This window comes from Prionailurus viverrinus, chromosome A2, assembly GCF_022837055.1.
Source record: "Prionailurus viverrinus isolate Anna chromosome A2, UM_Priviv_1.0, whole genome shotgun sequence".
Taxonomy (NCBI): Eukaryota; Metazoa; Chordata; class Mammalia; order Carnivora; family Felidae; genus Prionailurus; species Prionailurus viverrinus.
In genome coordinates, this window is record NC_062562.1 from 88,627,689 (window position 1) to 88,652,189 (window position 24,501).

Genomic DNA, 24,501 nt, shown 5'->3' on the forward strand with positions numbered 1-24,501 from the left:
GATTTTTATGGTTTACTGCATCCATTGATTTGTGATAATCAAATCAATGCATTATTTTTATTTGCATCTGAAAAAATAAAATTATTAATTTAAACAGTTTTTTTTTCAGTTGTAACACTATCAAATAGCTAGAGAATTCACTGTTAAATAGCTTGAGATGTTTTAAAGAAACTACAGTGTATACATTAGAATAAAGATACCTTTTGAAAATCCTTGATATTAACCAGGTTGAATGAAAATATGTGATCCTTCGCTCCAACATACAGCCTACTCCGTTCCTCATCCAAAAGGAAGGTATGATAACTGGAGCTGTTGGCCAAGCCATTGAAAGTGATCACATTGTTGGATTCCAACATTTCTGTAAGGTAACAAAGCAAGACATTGGGTGTTAATGTGAGGTCCTACATGAGCATGGACTATTGGTACATGGCAACCTACGGCCTGCTGTAGCTACAAATCAGTGGTTGTTCTTAATGGTACTAAGAAATATACAGGAGCCATTTTTGTTTGTTTACATTTCATGGAAATGGAAGTCACATTCATTAGCTTGCTGATTTCATACTCAATACCATATACTTCTTCAGAAGAAAGGAACAGAAATACCTCCTCTGCACAACTGATCCAATGAAATCTCTGTGCATGTAATGATAAAATGAAATGCTCAGTATTGTATATAAAATGTCTTTAATTTTACAAAGGTTTTTTTAAATGGTTTCATTTGTTCCAAATCATTATCTAAAAGGAAAAGCGAAGCAGGCCAACAGAGGAGAGGCAGTATGAGGGAAACACTGTTGAACCTCCTAGGTTGTTTGAGGCTTCTTTTTACTAAGGAATTTTTACATGTCTTTTTGACCATTAAATCATTAACTCCACCATCTAAATCTTTTGTAATATTTTGTGACTGACATATACACAGAAGCCAAGTTACGCTTTCATAGAAACATAAGTTATATGAATTTTACTATCTGACTTCAATTTTTCAGTTTATTATCATTCTTCTTTTTGCTTTTGCTAAGGGGCAAATCCTGACTTTTAGACCTATACCTAAGTGAAGAAATATTTTCAAATAAAAACATTAATTGTAAGTCCACCTTTGCATTACAAAGGCAATTGTTGATAATCAACAAAGAGGGGTTTTTTTGTTTTTTTTTTACATATCAGCCTCAGTCAAAATTATGTACATATACCACCACAACCCCCTCCCAGGGGATGGAAACGTTGAAGATTCTCCAAAATTGTGTGCTGAATCGATGATTCAGATTTGTCCAGGGCACACATAGTTGAACCCTTTCATCAACACCCACAAAATGCAGAATGTGTTTTCCAAGGAGAGAAAGCAGCAATATAGACCCTTCCTCTATCCCAGTCCTGTCCCCCATACATTAGCTTTACGGTAAGTTTCCTTGCTGTATCTATTTCTCCTACCGCCTTCTCCATATAACCAAAAATATTATTTCAGTGGGGGATAAAGTTCAAACTCCTTAATTTAGCATTAAAGACCTTCTGAGTTTACACCCCAACCCAGTACTCCTCCCTCATGTCCTCTATCCTGCAGGAAAAGGTATCTGCAGTTGTCCACTTTTTAGCCTTTGCTGCCGTTGTTCTTGACATCTACATCTATATACCACCTTGACAAGGGTATCCATTCTTTTTTTTTAATGTTTATCTATTTTTGATAGAGCACAAGCAGGGGAGGGGCAGAGAGAGAGGGAGACACAGCGAAGCAGACACCACTCTCTGAGCCGTCAGCGCAGAGGCCAACGTGGGGCTTGAACCCACAATCTGTGAGATCATGACTTGAGCCGAAAGCAGACACTTAACCAACTGAGTCACCCAGGCACCACAAAGAGCATCCATCCGTAAGAGCTAGTTCAAGTGCAAGCCCCAAGAAATTCTTATAATTTCTTTGTAAATTACTCCTATAACTTGTATCACACTGTCAATCATTCATGTAAATGACTTATCTACCAGAATTAACATCCCCTCAAGTCAGGAAATCTATAATTAATAGCTCACTACCCACAACTCACATGGTTTCTTTTCCACATTACCAGGTCATTAAATATTAAATCAAATGTATATTTTTTCTATGGATTTATCTATCCATCCATCTACCACACAAAATTATAAGAATTGTTAAAATTATTAAAATGTGATTTTCTAATTAATTCATGAAAAAACAGTATAATACTGGGCTAGCCTTTTCCCACCCTCCACACCCATTAAAAAAAAAATAAAGGAAGAAAGGAAAGAAAAGGAAGGCAGGAAGGGAGGAAGGAAGGAGGGAGGGAAGGAAGGAATCAATTTGAAAATTTCATTCACATGAGTGACGTCTAAAATAAATGAGAGCTATTAGTTTCCAGAGAGAAAAAAACCATAATTCACTACATGGTATCTGAATTTAAATGTCATCCTGTCACCACTTTCCGAATTATTGCAAATACTCAATGCTACAGAGAATGAATATAAGACTGAAATTTCCGGCATCCTGAGCTGTGTGAGGACGGCTACTGTAAAAGGCAAGGGTACATTACTGGACATGTTCAATGACTGACTTAATGGTTGTTCAAAGAGATAATAATTATCAAATAGAGAACGTGCCCTTCAGTATTCCTTCCAATTATAAAATCTATAATAATCCCCCCCCCCAATACAAGAGAAACAAAACTACAGGGAGCTAGACAAACTGAAAAGTCAGGTAAGTCTAAGCCAAGACAATTACATAAATATTAACCAATAGGAGGGTCCTTCAAGAGACACAAAGGTGAATTTTAATTGGAAACACACAGAACTATGTAAGGGAGGTCTAAGCATCAAGTGGAAAAAGTTATGGGAAGACAACTACTATACCTAGAGAACGCAGAGTCATCCAGTTACAGGTAAGAACACAAGTATCATCATAGTACTTACTAGCTGTGCAAACTAGGATGAATTCTTTATGCTACCCCGGACCTCAGATTTTGGAAGATGGGGTTAATAATATATCTTCTAAGAGCTATTGTGAAGGTGAAATTAGGTAATTCATGTTAAATACTTAGAACAATAATTTGCATAGTAAAGAACACAATCACCTATGTGTATAAGTAGAGGTGAAATAGTAGTATGTTCAATCTTTTTGACCAGAAGTAGGAAATTAAGGTCCAGATGTAGCAGACTGAAAAAAAATATTTTTCTACCTATCTTACCAAATATGCTAACTCATTAGCATTATAATTTTGTAAAGGGATAAAGAAAACCAATATACTTTTGATTTACATTAGTATGAAATATAAAGGTCCTTTTAAAAACAGTGAAATATGTTTTTGGTTTGCCAATTTCTATAACCTAAATTTTAAATAATAAATGTAGTGCCTATCTATATTATATTCCAAACAATGAAAATATTCACCCAATTAAAAAATACATTACAGGTTGAATTTTGTAAATTCGTTCAGGGAGAATCATTGGTTACCCAGTACAGACAACTTAGAGAAAAGTCTTTAGTGGTTTATGTATGACATCACTACGGAAACAAACTACACTTTAAAAATATGTTAGTGCTAGATCATTTCATTAAACAAAGAGACAATATTTTCCTGGAGTATGGGTTAGCAGCTGTGTTTTCCATCACTTTCAAATATACTTGATTTTGCCTAATCATTCCTTTTTGCTCCAATTTCTTTAGATGTTCCTCTCTATCAAGGACTTTTTATATTTCATTACAACCAAGAAAAGAGTCTTTTTGAGACTCTCATGACACTGAGTCACAGCAAATTCTAGATTGCTTAGATTATCTCAACACTTTCCAGGGAAAAAAATGCCTAGGTTAAAATCAGAGACGTTTTCTCTAAATCTAGATAGATCTCATATTCTTTAATATTCTGTTTTCCTTTTTTAAATTTGTTATTTTTTTTCCTATATGTAGATACATTCAGCTATACCTGATATTAAATAACTTCAACTTTGACTCTACTCCTTCAGAATTTTAGGACTTTCTTTTCAGCTTCTATTTTATAATTCTTAGTGTGACATAAATTAGAATCGGAACTAAAATAAGTATTCAGAAATGTGAAATGTTTAATATTCCACTACCTTTTCATATCTTGCCTATGTTCACTCCAGGAAAATAGCAACAAACATTAGAGAACAATCTAAATTTCTACAGAATCAATTTGACTATAACGAATTTGGTAGACCAAAGCATGTAAAGACACTAATTCTTTCTGGTGTAATTCAGCTTTTTCCAGGTTGAGACATTGCTTCAACCTCTACACGTTGTGGCAACCATAAAGAGAAGTCAATGTACAATTGTAATCAAAAGTGCCATTTCAAACAAGCACTCTTTAATGAACTTTTTATTCTGAAATACGAAAGGTGATTAAATAAGCATTCTATTTATTTCAGCTTCCAAAAATGATTTAGCGTCCACAATTTGTTTAATGACAAAATGGAAGTTACACCAATCAAAGAGTAAATAGTTTTTGCTCAATAGTGCTAACTATTATCACCATTATAAGATAATGGAGACGGTAAGCATTTAGTGTATATAGATGTTCTGGATGGGAATCATTTCATACGATTTCAAGCAGCAGAGTGTTCAATTACATAGATTACATTCTCTTGTGATATAATTCCAAAAAACAGTCTTATGAAATTCAGGACACATATATATAAAGTCCATATATCTATTTTTAATGTAATAACATGAGCAAAAGAAGAAATGAAACTATATTTGATGTATTTTAATTAGAGGATCCCACCAACTAATTATGGGAGAAGAACCATGATCTTTTCTAACGCATCTTTATTTCTTTGAAAGTTTATTTATTTTTGAGAGAGAGCACACAAGTGACTGGGGAGGGGCAGAGAGAGGGAGGCAGGTAATCCTAGGCAGGCTTGGGGCTGTCAGTGCAGAGCCCAACACAGGGCTCCATCTCACAAACTGTGAGATCATGGCCTGAAACCAAGAGTCAGTCAGTCAACTTACTAAGCCACACACAGGCAGCCCTCATGTCAATTCTAATTTTCATTCTACTTATTTATTTATAAATTTTGAGATCTGCCTTTTTTCCTGAATTCATCATAATCTATGTAGCTTTATTTGAATAAAGAAAAAAGACATTGTTAGTAATTATTATCAGTAGATTAAGATACTGAAAAATTATTTTACGAGCTGATGTTCTTCTCATGTTTATTTTAATGTATGAAACGAAAAAAAAATGATGGGAAAATTTATATCAAAATCATACATGACTACTGACCTCTACATAGTAAAGCTGGATAGTTCCTGTGGTGTTCTGATTATCGTTAGGACAAAAATAGATTTCTACAGATTATTGTATTGCAATAACCAGGTCAGATTCTCAAAAGGCAATGAAATGAATACAAATTTCTAGAATGTAAGACCGCCCAGAACTAGGCATTTTTATAATAGGATGAAGAACTGTCTGACCTTCAAAATCAAACAATAGCCACTCTGTTCTTTATATTTCTGACTTTCATTATTGTTTCTCATTCTCTTGCTCTTCCTTCCTCTTTTTCTCTCTTCTTTCCTTACCCCTTCCTCTAAGTTTTATAGCATGAAAGGTAATAGGATGCCATCAGTTACTGGATTCAAATTAATTGCCTGTATTCATTCATGGCTTTAGCCTCATGTCCTTTTTCTATGACTTGAACTTTGTCCTTTCACAGAACAAAGATCCCATTTAAAGTAGTCAAAGGCTGGATCTATAGGAAGCCAAATATTTTGACTAAATGATGACTATATCCAGATATTTGTAAATACTGGAAGGTTCACTGAGGTCCAAAGTTTTAGATGCTGTATTTCAGTGCTTCCTAGATTATTTTTTAAATTTCAAAAACTAAATTATTTCTAAAGCAAAATAGGAGCTAAAATAAAAGTTGGCAACTTTTTGTTGCATTATAAAAATAACAGAAACAAGTACTATTGACAGTCATATCATTTCATACAAAAAAGAAGCATTTTATAATAAAAAGAGCAAGAAGCAGCACACAGAAAGGATAATCCTTGGATACGGATAAATTTATATTGTAGAAAAATTCACCTTATTTTTACTACTTTATTTCACCAAGGACTTATTTTTAAAGACTATTACACAGAAGGGAAGTACCTTTCCACAGACATGTTTGGCAACTGCTTCTCTAAGATAAATTGTGTGAATGGTGAACTCTACTCAAAGCATTTCTAGCCAGTGTATTTTGTCATTACATAGATACAGCTAATGTTAGTGGGTATCTACATGCTTTTATTTATTTGGTGATGCTGAGTATATGCTCTCAGTTCACAAACTTTGGTATGTATTGTTCAAATATACTTAGAAAAATCTATCTTCTAATTTCATTACTAGTAAATACTTGAAATGTGCATCCAATTTTTACATCCTGGTCCGATGGTAACTTTTACATTAACTAATTTCTCCAGTCTATGCCAGACGCCACAACACTCTGTAAAACACAATCCCCCCACCTCTGCCTAGAACATTTCTCCAAGTTCTTCCAACTTATTTATTTATATTTGCCAAGGGTCTGATCTCTAACGTCTCCTAACACATTGAATTTATGGCAGGACGCTCCCTTCTCTTCTCAGGTGCTTCTTATTTGTAGTTGACTTGGAGAGACTCCCTAATCAAAGTACAAGGTGCCCACATTTGAGTTTTAGACAAGCAAAGGTCCGTTACCAGCGCAAACCCAGTTTCTAAGCTTCTAGATGCCACACAATGAACTATATTGTCAGTGAGAGACAATGTATTTTTCCTCAAATATGCTTGTAAAACTCAAGAGCAGGCCTATCTGTGATATTAATCTGTTTTTCACTTTTTACAATGTAAAACATATGTATGGAGAGTTACTTCCTACAGACTAAATAATCTAATTCAACAAGCACATACCCAGTCTTTACTGTGTATAATACACAGGCATTGGCTAAGAAGTATGTGGAATATAAAGAGTAATAAAATCTTGATGGAAAGACAAATGCCCTCAAAGAAGCAAAAACTAAATGAACAGCATGAAGAATAATAAGAGCTAAGAAAGTTAACAGGAGGGAGAAATTAATGCCTCATGGAAAAGTGGATACTCATTGGAGAAAGAGCTTGGCGATTAATCCTGGCCTTAAAAAAATGTGTAATGTATGACTTTGACCAGCAGGATGAGGTGTGGCAGAGCATTCCATGCACAGGACATGATAATGATCAGGAGACAGAAATAAGGTAAAATATAAGGTACAGTTTTAATTGCCTACTATTGCCAAAAACTGCTAAATGACTTATAGGTATATTCATTAAAAGTTTCATAACAAGATTATGAGGTGACAGTTCTCAGTCTCATTTTTTTCTCAGACAGATATTGGAAATATCCTAGGTCACAGAGACTATGTGGTAGAAAGTCAAGATATCCACCCCCATCTGACACCTGGGGCCGGTTCTTTTGGTCTATTCTATCTCTAAGAAGGTAGAATCTTTGAGAATGCTAAGAACACATTATTGAGAAAAAAAATGTAAGAAGTTCGGTTATTTCTTACTATTACATAACTCACCTTAGTTGGGAGTCTCTTAAATCATTATCTTATTTTCTCTGTACTTCATCTTTTTTTACACAGTAATAACTCCATGGGTAATCTTTTCTACAGGTATTTCTCGGTCACTAGCAGGATTCTGACATGTCTTAAATGTCTATCTTCCAAGACAGATTTCCCTCTGAAGACCAAAGAAGGGCTTACCAAATACTTCTATGTAGATACTGTACAAACATGTCAGAGTTTGCAGGACTTGAACAGAACTCACTCCCTTTTCTTCATTCCATTACTGACATCATCACCTTTCTGTATGTTTAAAACTAGATGCAGGTATCACTCAATCATGTAACCCAGAGCCTCTTCATCATCCATCGGTCCAATCCATCACTCCACTTTGTTAAACGCTACAATAATTTCTTGTGTATTTTCCTTTGCTTACATCCTCATTGTCAGTGTCATAATTCATTTCCTCATAATTTCTTCCTTTGATTCTTATAATTATATTCTAACAGAACTTCCTCCGTAGGTTTACACTAACAAACCATACTAGTGCTACCTCCAGAATAATTTTCTACAAAACAAGCTGAGAAAAGGGCACTTTTACTCTATCACTTTCCTTTGAATCTCACATGGAAAAAAAGAAAAGAATAAGAAAACAGAGAAGAATATCGGTCTTAAATGAAGAGAGGAAGTAACCCCAAAGAAATATCAAACCACAAATTACTAAGAAAACATGTCCAATATAGCAAAAGCATGAAATGTTTCGAGACGGAATGCTGAAATCTGGCACATACCTTCATATACTCCAGGTAGGATCGAATTAGTAATCAAAAGGTTAACAAATCATAAAAGTTGTTTCCTCAAAAGCTTAATTACAGAAACAAACTCTAGGAATCCATATGGCTATTATAGGAAAATGTCCATAAAAACTGAAATTACACCTAAAGTACAAAGGTGGCATTACCACCACCACCACCACCACCACCACCACCACCACCACCACCACCATCATCACAAGTAACACTTGAATGCAAGGTACTGTTCTAACCACATACATACAGAGGATTATTATATATAAAGTGATCACAGTGCTATATGAGTCTAATTATCTGTAGAAGAAAGGCTAACCATCTACTTAATTATTGAATTTGAGATCTAAAAAAACCTTTAGACTATAAAGTCTGATTACTTTCATTTACAAAAAAGCATAAATGACTTTACAATGAATAGTTGCAGAGGCCAGGTTTATATTAAATTCTCCTGGCTCTTAGTTTAATTTTCTTTCTAAATAAGTCTCTAGAAAACTCAAGACGTTAATTTTCTCCTAATTTTTTTCTGCCTGATCTTTGATAAGTTTTTGTACAAGTATCTGCTCAAAAAATAAAAGCTGCTAACAATTTAGAGGGAAAATAAAACCTAATATAAGATACTAATTTTTACTTCTTGGAAAAAAATGAATTTAAATATCATTATTACATAAAGCAACTAAATGTTTTAATGTGACTAAAAGTGATTAATACCACCCTGTATTACAATTGATCACTTATTTCTGTGCAAGATGATTAGTCAGTAAAAGTCTCCAATTAAAGTATAGATCTTTCTTTTATAATAATTCACACTGGTTTAATTTAGTGCATTGAGTGATAGGCTAGTAATCCAGAGATCGAAACTCTGTTTTTGATTCTGTCTTTATGTCTTAATTATTTATGAGGCTCCTCTACAGGCAGGTTTCTATTACCAGTAAATGTTCATTAAATGCCTACGAGGAGCAAGAATTGTATTATCAATAGCAAAGTTAAAGAAAACAAAAAAGAAGCCTATCTAAAGAATACACCTGAAAGTCTGATTTGTCAGGCAGTTCTGGTCAATCATTTACACATACCATAGCATATATTTCAGTGTGTTCTTGAAATAGCTGTCATATTCCAAATGGCTATAAGAAAGCAAATGTTTTCTAATATTTATACACTATATACTTTAATTTTCCAGTAACAAAACTGTGGACAATATTCACATATGGAGAATTAAATAGCTATAAACCACTTATTACATGTTATCTTTTATATATACCCACTGTAAGAATTTTTTAAAAACTGCTTAAGAATTTCTCTGAATTTTTCTAATGTTGAGAAAATGAGCTTTTACTTAAGAAAGAAAATGAGTATTTCATCCGTATTTTTCCATCATTTCCACTCCATGATATGCTTATGGGAGGAAAGAAACCTTCCTTATTCACTGACAAGAACTGATACATTGAAGTGAACATATTTACTTTAGTGTTCCAGAGAACATATTTACTTTAGTGTTCATGAGTGTCCCTTTTTGACTGAGGTAAGAATCTATTTCTTAGAGTTGGAAGAGAGAGAAGGTCACAAGAAAGTCCAGGAGATCATATGGACACTCTCAAGGATCAATCCAGTAACCAAATCAGAGGAGCATGTCTGTGTGGATGGGGATAGGAATTACCTAAAACTTAGATTCTGTGGACAAAAGATATTTACTACATGTTTATCAAATGAATGAGTAGATGAATTTCTGATTAGGTGGATAAAATGAACGTGTTTATGAGTGTACAACAGGGTATGTGGGTTAGATTACCCATATCTTATCCTGCTCCCCTTATTCCTCTAGTCTTTTCATTCTCTAAATTGCATGGTGTCTGGGTGTCACAAACAAACGCAATTCGAGTTTGTCAGTTAAAGTAGAAGTTGGTTCACCTGAGAGCTTATTTTATTGTCTTTTGAGGGGGATATGGGGAATAGGGAGAGCATTCATATGGCATAGCTAGGCATGTCCCACTGCTTTAACCAGAATAGATACATTTTGATTATGAAGGCTTCTGGCTTGCCCATAAAAGGATTCTGTTTGAATCAGATTTCCTGCAGAGGGGTGGAAGAGAGATGGAAGAGGAGGGTGTTTGTTGAAAACCAATGAACTCAAAAGAGCTCTAGATGAAACCACACAGTATGTTCTGAGTCTATTCTGATCTTAGTGACAATAATAATCCTATTAATGATGACACACTATGTTTCCCCTAATAATGTGTTCAATTTTGGAGTGGGCACATTTCAGAAATTATTAATCAAAAGAAGTCAGATGCTTTAATGAAGTAGGTTTATAAGATTTCACTGACATTCTATAATTTTTCTATATACATAAATAAAAGGGGGGATTGATTATTACATAGATAATTTGGGCAAATTAAGTTTTCCTATATTCTACACTGCCCAAATATTTTCTTTTTTTTACAAAAATTATCTCACGGTATTAGTTCTAAAATTTACTTTGTACAGAAAGAAATAATAATTTAAAATTTTTATCTTGGGGCGCCTGGGTGGCGCAGTCGGTTAAGCATCCGACTTCAGCCAGGTCACGATCTCGCGGTCCGTGAGTTCGAGCCCCGCATCGGGCTCTGGGCTGATGGCTCAGAGCCTGGAGCCTGTTTCCGATTGTGTGTCTCCCTCTCTCTCTGCCCTTCCCCGTTCATGCTCTGTCTCTCTCTGTCCCAAAAATAAATAAACATTGAAAAAAAAATTGAAAAAAAAATTTTATCTTATATAGAAAATGAGACAAGTTAAAATTGTTCAATTTTATTGTCTAAACACATTCTGCTATAAGTGTATTCTAAGACTGGGACATGTTTTGGAATATTTGGAGATTACAATTAAAGATAATGTGAGCCAGGATTGATTTAAGAGCCCTGAGGACAAATCAGTGATTCCCTAGAATGAAACTAAGAATGCAGCATGTTTATTGAAAATCCTTGCTTTCCCAGGGCTCATTAAAATCAAGCATATCTCTGGGCTGAACAGGAGGACAACATTCAACATTCCCGGGACCAATGCAGGGCACACAGACATTTATCCCCCCAAGAACAAAAGTCTAATTCAGAACCCGATTTATCTCTTTTAGAATGGGCAAAAAAAAGCAGCATAAGTCAATTTCTTATTAAACTTGCTTCTACACTTCATCAAAAACATTACCATTTCCCTTTCATAAAACAACAAAAACCAAACCAAAACACTAATAAAAATTTTAAAATGAATGATAAATAACAAACGTTGTTTAAAGTGACATATGATCTCCTTTTAATCCCTGCCTTAACACACATTCAAAATGAGACTCCTCCATTAGTTTGAATACAGAGAATAATGGGAAAATTTGCCTCAAGACAGAGGGAGAGAAAGTGTTATTAGTGCTATTAAGTTCTAATGAAACCCTCACAGCAGTTCTATGTGAGCATGAAAGAGTCATATAACATTATCTAAGGTCCCCAATTTCTGAATTCTTACCTTTTCCTGTTACTTGTTTCTTTTGCATGTAAATAGTTAAAAGATTATCTCTGCCAATCATTTCTTTATAATATTACTATTACTAAGTTTTGGATTAAATAATTGAGAATTATTTTCTATCTTTAAAATTAGAATATTTCTTCAAATACAGGTATTTATTTTTTTAATTTCTCTTCAAATCAATAAATTGTTATAAAAATAGGAACCTATGTACTCCCACCTCAGAAAACTTGCTTTAGAAGCTAAGGTCTTATTTTTTGCTGTGTTCCAAAGTGGCAAAACATTTTTCATAACATTTCCAAGATTTTAAATATTTCTTTTAATTTTTATTTCCTTGTAAGGCAATTATCTAAAACAGGCATTTGTTTCTTGTTAGGCTAAATGCCACTCCTGGTAAGACTCAAAAAGTGGTAAAAACCAGAATTACAGAATCAAGGAAAAAATTTCTAGTTTTCTCAATTATAACTGTTGTTTTATCATTTCTAAGTACTCAAAGGGAAGAAATTCTACTTTAAAAACTCAAGAAAGTAGTTTAAAAGTTCATAGCTGAGTTTGTTTGATGAACTTAATGACTTCCACCTCATTTAGGAAATCAGAATCTAAAAAATGTTACACTCAACTCTCTTGATAGGCTCTGGAGTTTATCAGCCCTGCTTTGCCACTTCATTAGCTGTCAAGAACCAGTAAGTGATATTGCTATGAAAGTCTTGATTCAGGTAGTTGAGAATGCTCTTATTGCAAAAGTACCAATTATCAACAGAAGCAAAATCAAAAGACGGTCTATCAGGAAAGACACATCATCCACATACATACAGTTGGTTATCATCTTTGTAGACATCAAAGAAAAGGAGAGCTTTTGAACTATCAGTAGTTGATTTGTAACATTCAGAAAAAATACACACATTGATTTAATATACACTGCAGCAGAGTTATCACTGACCTTGGAACTCTTACCTTATAATCATGTGAGGGCAACAAAATAGGAATACAAATGCATATTTTCTTACCGAAGGATAAATGCATAAAAGATAAAAATATGCACTTTTTAATTTCTATGCTTAAATGGATGCTTATACTTGGTTTTACACTATTTTTGTGGCCAATCTTTTAATAAATATATTTGTGTTTTGTTAAGTAAGCAATTCCACAATGAGCTTTCCCTTTAATGCACATATACTATTTGGGGTTCAAAATACTACCTTAGTGAAATTTAATTTTAATTATAGAGAATTTTATTTCCTCCCTACCTTCTACAGTTGACAAACTGGAAAAGCATAAACAATCTTGAATATTCCAAACAAAAGTTAGAACATATTTTCTGTGGCATTTACATGCCATTAGTTATACATCAAGAACTGTTGAAGCTATCTCTTTGCCCAATGAAAGCAAACATACATATTAATGAATGAAGGATCCTATACTGGTGTGTTCCATAAAACACTAATTTCCTCTGATGCTCCATGGAATAAAGTATTCCATGAGAAGCTGGAATGTGGGAGAATACTGCATATATTATATTATACTTCAAATTAAGACCTTAAAAGACTTTTGGAGGTCTACCTGTAGGTAAATTTACATAAGGAAACTACTAAACCTGTTTCCCAACCTTGTATGATATATTTTTTTAATGTAAAAGCACTCCTACTTTCAAGAAATATTCAGGGAGATACTACCATATTAACAGAAGACTCTGATTACTAAAAATGCTACTTATTGATAAATACTAGGATATTAAACAGAGAAAATAGTTTGGTTGGAATTATTTTTAAATGATAGACATTTTCCAGGCTAATTGTTCTGAAAAGTGAATGCAGACCAATTCCTTTCTTTGTGCTGTCATCTTGCCTTCAATTCCTGTATATTTTTGGAGGGTAACAGTATTGTAATAATAACATCCCATGTTTTTGGTAGACTCCTTAATCTGACTTTAACTTATTTTTAATATAAGGTAAACAGAAACCAAAAAAGGTTAGGAAATTGGTGTAACAAATATTTAATATCTAATTCAGCTAATGATTATTAGGCATTGTCTGAATAAAAAAATAGGACAGTTTCCTAGAACTGCAATCATATGTCTAGAAATGAAAAGTAAAACAAAAGTCACTTTATGTTTTGTATGAGTTTCAAAAGAGTGCTTGGTTTTTGTTTTTTTCTCTTTTTGGTTTTAAAATGTATCTGTATCTGTACAGTTTTGACCAAGACTTTCTTGTAAAATGGCATATAGTTTAACTATTGTATATACTGTAACATATATCAGATATATGCACATAGCTATATCATTACTCTGATATATATATACAGGCCTGAGGACTGACAGGTGTCCGTCTGTCCTGGTGAGAGTGGGGGGCCTTCCAAGAGCTGGCCCAGCGAAGGAGGGCACCCGGTCCTGTGTGTTGAGCCTGGCTGGGGCTTTATGGCAGTTGACAACACTGTAGCACAGTCCTGTGTGCTGGCCATCAGCTTGTGTCCCTGTCACATGATGTTTTGCTAAGCAAGCAGAACCAGTCTTGACTAAGCATTCAGATGGGAGAGGACAACTTCTTAGCACACTTGCGGCCATTCCTCCCTCCTGCACCCTTGGCTAACGTGGCTAATTAATCACTGCATTCAGAATCCTCCCGCCAGCCAAGCTGGCAGGCCCTTCTCAAGGATGAGGAGCCTTGCTGCCAGCCTAGTGGGGAAAGTAAGCCTTGTGAACAATGATCAGAAAGACAGGCCCCAATACTAAGAGAACACCTAGGTCTCAAAGTCAAGCAGTGGCCCAGTGAGGCCTAGAACTCACATCTAGGGCGCTATTCACTGCCCCGCTCTTGGTACCGCCCCTTTCACACCTGCACCAAATTCTGGAACTCCTCTACTCCCTAATCATGCATCTGGGAGTGCTGGCTGGCTACCTTGAAATACTCCTTAAACACAGCGTTGTCCCTGGCACGGGAAGGAGTTGGTGTAGAAAAACCTCCAGCAAAGCCTGCTCAGGGAGCAGCTTCCAAATCCCAAGCGGCTTTTTGAGCACCTGCTGTATGTCCCATGCTGGTTTATCTACAGCTGGGCCTACGGGCAACCTGATTCCCTCTGCTGTGCAATAGCTTTCTTGTTCCTGTGACTCCTGAGTCCACCAGGCCAGCTCCCAGAACGGCGGGTGCAGGGAAACCGGGCACGAGCACCCGCACCCCTCCCCCCACGGGCCCCGGGCGGGGAGCATGAATTACCTACCCGCGTGTACAGCCTGGCTCTCTCTGGCGCTGTAGGAAACATCCATTACGGAGCTAATACTGGGGGATGGGCGGTATTTTGGGTTTTAAAAAGTATCCCTTTTTAAAATGATAAATAATATACCCTTGTAAACATATTAAAATAATATGACAGACCAGCATTTAACGGAAGCGCTGGAGGGCAGGGCGAGCCAGGCGAGATGTAAGCGGACTCACAAAAGTCTCCGGGAACAACTCCGCCAGGGAGTCGGAAAATTCTGCCCAGAAAAAGCCAGATCTCGCGAGATCTCTGCAGTTCTACGCGGGCTGACAGGGGCAAAAAAAACCTGAATGTTTACTTTTTTTTAAGTGAACATAACGGTCGGAAATGTTTAGTCGCCTAAGGAAAAGGCCTCAAAGTACATAAGTAAAAATCGATGGAACTACACAGAGAGGCAAATCTACCGTTATATTCAGAGATCTCAACAATCGTCTTCAAATAATTGGCAGACCACCCTTCCAAGTATATATGTATATAGTAAAGGTACAGAAAGGATACAGATTATCAACGTTCTTGACTTCGTTGACATTTGTAAAATACCTGCAATAAACAAGAATACAATATACAGCCATTTCAAGTAAACATGAAACGCAGATAGCTCATATTCTAGGCCAGAAAGTAAGTCTCAATAAATGTAAATAATTCAAGTCATAAAGTATGTACTCCGACTGCAATGTATTTTTTTTCCGTTATTGATTTATGTCAAGGAAAATTATATTTTCATGCTGAAATAGCATGTCTGAAATGCTTGAGTCCAAATGTCCACCTCTCTTTGAGACTTGTGGAATCCTTAAAAATGACAGTAGCTAGTTTAATTCCATTTGTGTGCAAGACATTACATTTTACTAAAGCAGCTGTTTTTCATGGACTATGTCCAGGTTTCTCCTCAGGATATAAACTAGTGACCTCATACTTCCAACTCAAGACCTATCTATCAACACTCTTTCCCATGCAAGATTTTCATTATGCAGGATTCCTCCTATAGTTGGATCAGCATATCCAGGACTACATAAAATAGTGTCTCTTTTAATTAGACTCAAATGTGCTCAAGTCCCATTAGGTTTTCATAGATTTTTTTTAAGTTACTCCAAAGTTTCTGGGAGAATTTGAATGTATTTTAGCTTTCATCAACTCTATACCTTCCTAGTCTATAGCTTCTATATTTTAAGAAGTTGATGTGCTTTGGGCAGGTGTGCCTCGTTCTTTCCAAATAACTTGACAAAAACACTTGACCTCAAATAGGCCATCTTTTCCACTTGGGGAATTTCTCTTGGGTAGATGAGAAATTGTGTCAACTTGTATCAAATATGCCCTTAAGAAGTTACCAAATGCAGTTCTCAGCTTTAACACTTCCTTCTTCTGTATGCTCATTAGCTTATTTTAATTATGTAGGGGAGAATGAAAATGATTGAAGTCAAAATGTTTTAAATATATTTCTACTCTAAAATACCCAAGAAAAGTTTTAAAAGTGTGCATTCTATTTGATGATGAGATCTGAGATTTAAAGTTACATTGGTAACATTTGCCTTACATTTAAACAGCAAAATATAATTACTTTCAAATATATCCAGTTTAACTGTAGGGTTAAGGAAGATTCTGAAAGCTCAGTGTTTGTTCTGCATATCATATTAAATCTACATCTGATTTATGATGGAGCTACTGGCAAGAGTCTATGACTTTTTTTTGCCTCTGTAACTCTACATGTAAAATACCTGCTCCTAAATATTTCTTAGGCTAACTTAAAAAGAAAAAGAATGATGTAACGTCTAAATATCTTTAACGTCTTTTCTTTCTGAAGATGTTATAATGATTCCAACTTTTTAAGGCTTCTAGACAATTTCTTTCCAACTGGAATTTTATAAATTACAACAAGACCTTTTATTGTGGGTTTTTTTTTTTCACTTTTTTCATATCATCCTCTGGAATCAATGGTTACCAGTATTTATAGGATACATCAGGGGGAAAAGAAAAGAAATAATGGGGTTTATACTTCTTTACGTGACCAAAGTATCATGACTCTTGAATTATTTGGATTCAATTTAGTTTTAAAGTCTCCATCTGTAAGCCTTATAGCAGAAAAGTGCTCTTTCCAAACGTTCTCTCCTACAGGTAATCACAAACGCCGTAAAGTGTGACCTTTAAATGCTATTGTTAAAAAAATAATAAAAATACAAGAAATGCTATTGTTAGAGCTATGATAGCATCCTTGGGTCATTCTATGCCTTAAAAGTATTTACAAAATAATTTCTTAAAAAAACACTATTTAGATCAATGTTGCATAACTGAGCGAGCCACAGGAAAGGATAGTTTTATTACTTCTCTTAGTATTTATTGCCTGAATTGTCTGTGAAGGGATTATTTGTAAAATACACATTCCAATTCTACGTATGTGGCATGTTTCTGTGGGAAAGTTTGTGTGCATGTAAGTCTGTATACAGTGAAGATACACATGTCAAAAAGACATGAAATGTATGTGGGAATATTATGTTTTTCACCAGCTGTGTGTTACAGCCATAGGATTTCTTCCTTATATATTTATTTGAATGAAAGTCATAGTCCTCCATCCTGACCCATAAAATGTTAATCCTTTCAAGAACGTCTCAATTTCTTTTGTTAAAGGACTCTGTATAACAATATCAAGACCAAATCCTTACTTGGAGCTAACCTTTTCACCTAAAGGTGGATAACCAGACTTGAAATGTTCAATCTGTATGCCAGCACTGACTTAAAGTACACGTATAGAATCCTTTGTTTAAATTCTCCCCAAATTAGCAATCAGCATTGTAATTTTCAAGCTTGGTATATACTGAGTAAGTGAGTGAATGTTCTATGCAATTTTAACATTATCTGGAATATTTGCATAGGCAAAAATGCACTCTTTTGAATGGCATGAGAAGGGCTGCTAATCAAAATTCCTTTGAGTATGAAAATCTATTTTTCCTCCAGACTGGTATTGCTACTTCTCCAAAATCCTTATAATGAAATTTTATAATTTGTATGTTTACTTTCAAAAATGAAGGTAAAACCAATAGCTATTAACTTTTTTTCCATACTGGAAAATGTCTACATCCCATGAAATATCATACTTTATCATTGAAAGATGAATAACATCTGTAGGGATCTCAAAAGGTCTTGAGTTCAGAACCTGTTGAATGCTAAGTTGAGACTTTGTGTACAAAGTTTGCTGATGACCACACACTGACTAATACCCAGCAAGGTTAAGGGGACTCTGTAGAGTGGATCTGCTAGCAAAAAGTCAAAAGGTACATTTTGCATGCTGACTTACTTTAATGGAGTTTGTGCGTGTGTGTGTGTGTGTGTGTGTGTGTGTGTAAAAGTAGCATTAGCCGTCTTTTCTGAAGAACCAGAGCACATAGTTAGTTCAAGCAAGTTTAATATTCTGCCTGAGGGAATCTTTGAGACTTTAACTATAGAAAAATTGAGAGAAAAGTGCACAGTTGTTGCAATTACCCAAATTTAGTAAGTCACAGTCAATGCTACCCTTAAAGTTCATCTCAAACTCACAGACACCTTTCAATTGCTACCACTAACAATCCAGTTCAAGACACTATCCTCTTACTTGGACTCATGCAACATAACTAAATAAATTCAACTACACCATTCGATGCCCTGGACACAGAATAATCAGGGGGATCTTCTTAAAATATTACCATATGATGGAACTCCTCTTCTTGAGTCCAGATGATAGGGCCAGTATCTTATTAATTCTCATCATCTTCAGCCTACTTAGATCTATAGTTCTGTTATGTCTAAGGTCACTCAAAAATTTTATGGTCTAATTCTTAAAGCTGGCCTCTGTAAGAGTTTGTAATTTCATAAGCAAGCCTCATTTGACTTGCTGGATCTGGTAAGCAATGATTTTTTGCATTATTATTAACTCAAAATATTTTGCTTTTTTATTTTTTTCCCCAAAGGACAGGAAGTTTTGCCCAATTTCCCCTTTTTACAAAAACTCACTGAAACAATCTGCCACTGAGCATAGTGAATAGCCACTTGAAATTGTTTACCGAGGTTTTAAAGGTCCAAGAGTCAGAGAATTCTAACTGATCTTTTCGTGCTTGATACAGTTGTGGTGATGTTAAAGAATTGTTTCTACACCCATGGAAGTACCCAGTCCTTTCAAAATTGCTAAACCTTACAAGGACAACAACAACCACAAATGATAATAATAATAAATAACAAATAAAAAACAAAGAACTCACCTCTTTCAGACTACTTTTTTTCATTTTATGGTAATTTAAAAGAAATAGGGTGGGGTTTTTTTTGAGGGGGGGAAGCACTCATCTTTACAAATGTATTTTTCCCTAGGAAATATTACACATAAATCCTATTAAATAGTGAAACATTTTGGATGCACAACTCCTACATAAAGCTCTATCAGTCTCTCCTTGCTGTATTTCCAAGGGAGCTGACATAGTAATTGTGGGGGAAATAAAATTAGAACACCACCTCCTCACACCAGTTAGAGAAAAGCATTCAACATTAAGGCAATTTGCAGTTGGAGAAGTGTGTTACTTAGTGATACTATAATTCAATGACAGAATAAACTGTCAAAAAATACAGTTAGGCTTTTTTAGCTCTTGATGCACTCTAAGCATTAATGGTTCTAGTAACGTGAGGACTGAAAATACCCAGGTTTAACCACTAGCTTCAGGTAATTACTTATATACAAGCTGGGTGTGGACAACTGTGTTCCAATGGGCTCAGTATTTTGAGTTTCATAGTTTGGACATTTTGCGGTTAGAAAGCCAGAAAAGAAACATTGAAACGGAGGGAACAAAAGTCCCACAGTAGAAAGCATCAATTTTCACACTAGAAGGAATAAAAAGAGGAATAAAGATCCTAAGTTGATCCTCAAGATATGACTGATTCTTGACCTATATTTATTTCTGAAATAATTTATGGCTTTTGAAACCACAAAAGATAGGTGCGAGATCTTAATAAAATCTGAGGTACTGTAACCTTACAGTAAAAGTATATTCTTAAGGATTATAGTGATGCCACATTTATTCCCGCTAACAAAACTGCACCAAATATTGGTATTGAAGTATTTTTACCGTAGACCATTTTGTGGAGTAAAAGAAAAATGAGTATTTATTTAGTTCTACCTTACACCAGGTGCCCTCACACCTTTTATATATGTTATCCTTATAAGGACTTTATGAGGTAGGTAGAGTTATTCCAATTTACAGATCAGAGGAACAGCAGTCAAAGAGGTAAAGAAACATGAGTAGGACCTCAGAGCTAGCAAGTGTCAAAGCTATCTGAGTTTAAAGTCAGCACAGGCCCCATTCTGCTTGCTCCAACAGAACTATTCACCAGAATTGAGACAAAGGGTTGTCCTTTGGCATGAGTAGAAGAGAATGCTTTTTATAGATGTACTTTCAAAATCAATTCAGAGATTAACATGTGAACACACAACCTTTACACTACAAACACTGCCTATAGCACAAATCACCCCAAGCACACTCATGGGACACCAGGAGTTCTGGCTCCTCTACGTTAGGAAAACCAATGTGAGAAGGTTTTTACTCTGCTAAACTATAAAAGTAGCTGGCAAGTGCAGGAAATAGGTGGTTTGAAGCGATGAATGAAATGATTTCATTGTATACTGTGTATTTTTTTTCTGCTTTGGAGGGCGTAGAAATATCTTGATTTATGGGAAGAACGGCTAGATCTCTATGCTTTGACTTTGGAACTAGTACAGAAAAACTGGAGGACAAGTGTGCTCATTCATATGTAAAATACTTTTGCATATTGACTTCAGATCAAAAGCAAATAGATATTTAAAATTCCGACAAACCAATTGTCAGGGGAGAGGATATGAATGTATTCTGTTTCTTAAATATCCGGGAAGAATTAATATTTAAATTTACTTGATGCTGTTGATACTTCATTTTCGAGCACATTGATAGAAGCTTATCATTAAAAATAGCAACAATATATTCAAAAACGGCTTGGCTCTGTAGTAATTTTCATCCTGACCCCAATTCCATCTGAAGAGTGTAGCCTGCTTAAGTATACAGTATTTAACATAGGGTCTTATTGGATTTACTCGGAATAAAATATTTATATTTTGAGTTTCAGGTTACTGAAAGAGCAAGAATATTCAGCTTCATGTAATTCCTACTAAATACTATACACATAATATTTTAGTGACTTTTGTCTATGTTATGGTGCAGAAGCTCCTGTGTATACAAAGTTTGCTCTAAAATGTCATTTATTAAGTCCATTTTTTCTAGTAAAAAGAGTCAACATAGAAACAATTAGATGCTTACTATACATGAGTGACCAGTAGAGTTAATTTCACATGTACACATTAGTACAGTTCTCCAAATGTAGATGTGGGGAGGAAAATAAAGCTGAGTACCCAGCTGGAGCCAAATAGGAGATCCAGACTTGGCTCAATTTCAGGAACTGGGGACTCCTCATTTGTTTTAGGAACTGAGAAGAGGGGGACAAGAAAGAAATTTCTTAACAAATTCAGGGATAAAAATTGGGGGATAGCAAGTTGTCATTCTCTTTGTCTTTTGGCCAAAATTACAGGTAGAAGCTTTACTCCTTCCATAGCAGACTGTTAGACTGGGAGGGAACCATTACTTGCAATTCACCAACAAACAACCAAAGCGCTTGGTACACCTCAAGATCTTAGAGGTAATGCCCTGCTGAAGACTTCCAGAAAAGGTCTCACTACTTGGTGGCTTAGCAAAGCTGTGGCTGTGTTACCTAGTGCTCTAAGGCCCAAGGAGAATGGAGGTGTAGAGCTAAGTAATAGCATCATTTGGTTGATAGCTCCTGCTAGCTGAATTAGATTTGCTATTGAAAACGCAATGAGACAGCCTCTGGGAACTCCCATAAATACTTAGGAAGATAGTTGCTACACGGAGTCTGAGACCTTGCATTAGGACTTGTATACCAAAGAAAATACAAGTATACCAAGAAAAATACAAGTGATTCATTCATGTAATTGCTGGTAATTCCTTTAGGAACTCAAGTTCCAAGTACTCTGCAAGGACCATTAAAATTTATTTTCTAGGTAAGAAAAGAAGGAATATTAGTGACAAAGTAACTCGTCAAAGACCACACAAGTTATTGGAGCTGTATTTTAATCCCAAATTGTTGATTCCAAAATCCAAGCTTTTTTTCCAGGATTCATATGCTTTGTACATAATTATCTTCATCCTATAAATTATACTTACTTACAGGAATAAAGTTAAAGTTTCAAGTTTTATATGTACGTGTGTGTTCTATATGTTATATATATATATATATATATATATGTAATATATACATATTATATATATGTATTTATGTTATATATATGTTACTTATATTTGTTATATATGTATACCTTTTTTGTAAGGCTCCGTTAAAGAACCAATACAGGGAGTAGATGGTGAGAGCAAATATATAACAAAGCCCCAAAAATCTAACTGTCCTTATTCTATATAAGTGAGTATTTGGGGAAATTTTTTCAGAAATGGCAAAGTTAAAATGATAAACATTGGTGACACCAACTTCAGTTTAATAATGTTGAACATTCGAGTATCAAAGATGCTCGAATTTGAAGAAAATATTTTCATATTTTCATATTTTCATAAAGACGGGAAAACATCATCATCCCTCAATTAACGTATTATTTTAGATGTAATTTTAAATAAGCAATTCATTAAATTAATAATATAAATAGATATTTTTCTACATCCTAAATTTTATGAATTCATGTTGGTCGATGTTTGGGAGAAATCTTATTTGTAAATTATTGATCACTTTCTAAAGAATCATCTTTTTCTGGGGGCCTATATTTATGCTTTTGAGGGAATTACATTTCTATAGGAAAAATGACAATTAATTTCATATAGTACTATTTGAATAGAGATGTAAATCATAAAACCAAAGGTAAATACTTGTAAAAGATACTTGAATGAAGTTTAGGAACCATTTCTTGTAATTCTGTTTATGCCCTAACTCACTGATAAATTCATTTCCATGATTTATTCCGAATTATTAGTAAAATAGAAAGATTTTTTTGTGACAAAATTCCTGGAATAAATCTGATAATTTTACCTCCAGAACTTCTTATACAATTATGAAAATTAGGATTGTATTTAGATAACACTCTTATGGATGAATAAACATTTCTCTTTTGTGTTTGGGCTTCTACCTATACCTAAGAAAGGATGCTCTTGTCGATTTGCTGATAACAAATCTAAATTACTTTTGCGGTATTTGTTTATTCAGAAAATGGTTATTGACTGTGCACTATATGATAAGCATTGTTCTCTGCATTGGGGAGAATGCATATGAATCCTGGAAAAAAGCTTGGATTTTGGAATCAGTAGTTTAGGATTAAAATGCAGCTCTAACAACTTGTGTGGTCTTTGAAAAGTTACTTTATCACTAATGAAATACAGAATGCCTGATAACTATGACTGCTTCAACCTATGTCATTTTTATCTTAGACCAAACACTTTTATATCAGCACAGCTGGTCCTAGTAATAACCCTAAGAGGTATATTCTATTATTACTATTCCTAATTTATGGTGAGAAAATTTATTAAGAAACCTATACATGGTAAATAGCTCAAGAACATAATATGGGCAGCTTGGCTTAACAATCTTTGCTCATGGTTATTATGCAGCACTTCCCTTCATGCTTTGAAACAATAAATCCAGTAAACAGCTCTTAATATTTAAAACATTTCTTATGCCCATGATATTAGGCCCAGGTGGACACAGAATCTTCATTTTAATATATGTTCAACACATAATTGTATCAAGTCTCCGATTTAGACTTTACTTATTTATTTAAGACTATATAGTAAACATGAGCATATGTGATACTGGATTGTATAAAATATGGAAAGTAAAAAGGGGTAAGACAAGATACATAAGTAACAGCAAAGTTGAGTTAATCATGGACAATGTATTGTGTGATCTTTTTCCTCTCTATTTTGTTTATTGCTGCTTCCCCAATGCAGAGAACAATGCTTATCACATAGTGCATACTCAATAACTATTTGCCGAATAAACAAATACTGCAACAGTAATTTAGAGTTTCTGGATTGTGGCTGTGACTGGCAGAGCAGAATGATGGGATAATCAAAGACAGGCAGAGTTAAAAATGTAAGACATCTTCTAAGATGTGGTAGGAAGATGAAGGGAAATTACTGACTAGGGGAAAAAAATAGAAGGGGAGGAAACCTCTTCAGGATTCTGCCCCAACAAGGACATATATGGTCCTCAAGATACCTATGGGCCATGTGGCCAGGGTCTCCAGGTGGCAGCTGAATATGGATTGAAGCCATCAAAACTCTGAGTGTGCACCACATCCATGGCATCCCTCTGAATAAAAGATAGTAGTTTGCTTCCATGCTTTATATCATGCAACCACAATTCAATGGATGAGAGATGTCTGCCTGA

At 34.8% G+C, this 24,501-nt stretch overlaps 1 protein-coding gene across 2 annotated transcripts in view; it reads right to left on the bottom strand.

Moving 5' to 3' along the window:
• The window catches only part of SEMA3A (semaphorin 3A), a 468,512-nt gene that overhangs the window by 153,837 nt on the left and 290,174 nt on the right, over positions 1-24,501 (bottom strand). For both annotated transcript variants that reach the window (XM_047850777.1, XM_047850776.1), the window contains one exon: positions 201-358. In XM_047850777.1, coding sequence (XP_047706733.1) covers positions 201-358 — 158 coding nt within the window. The remainder of the gene's footprint in view (positions 1-200; positions 359-24,501) is intronic.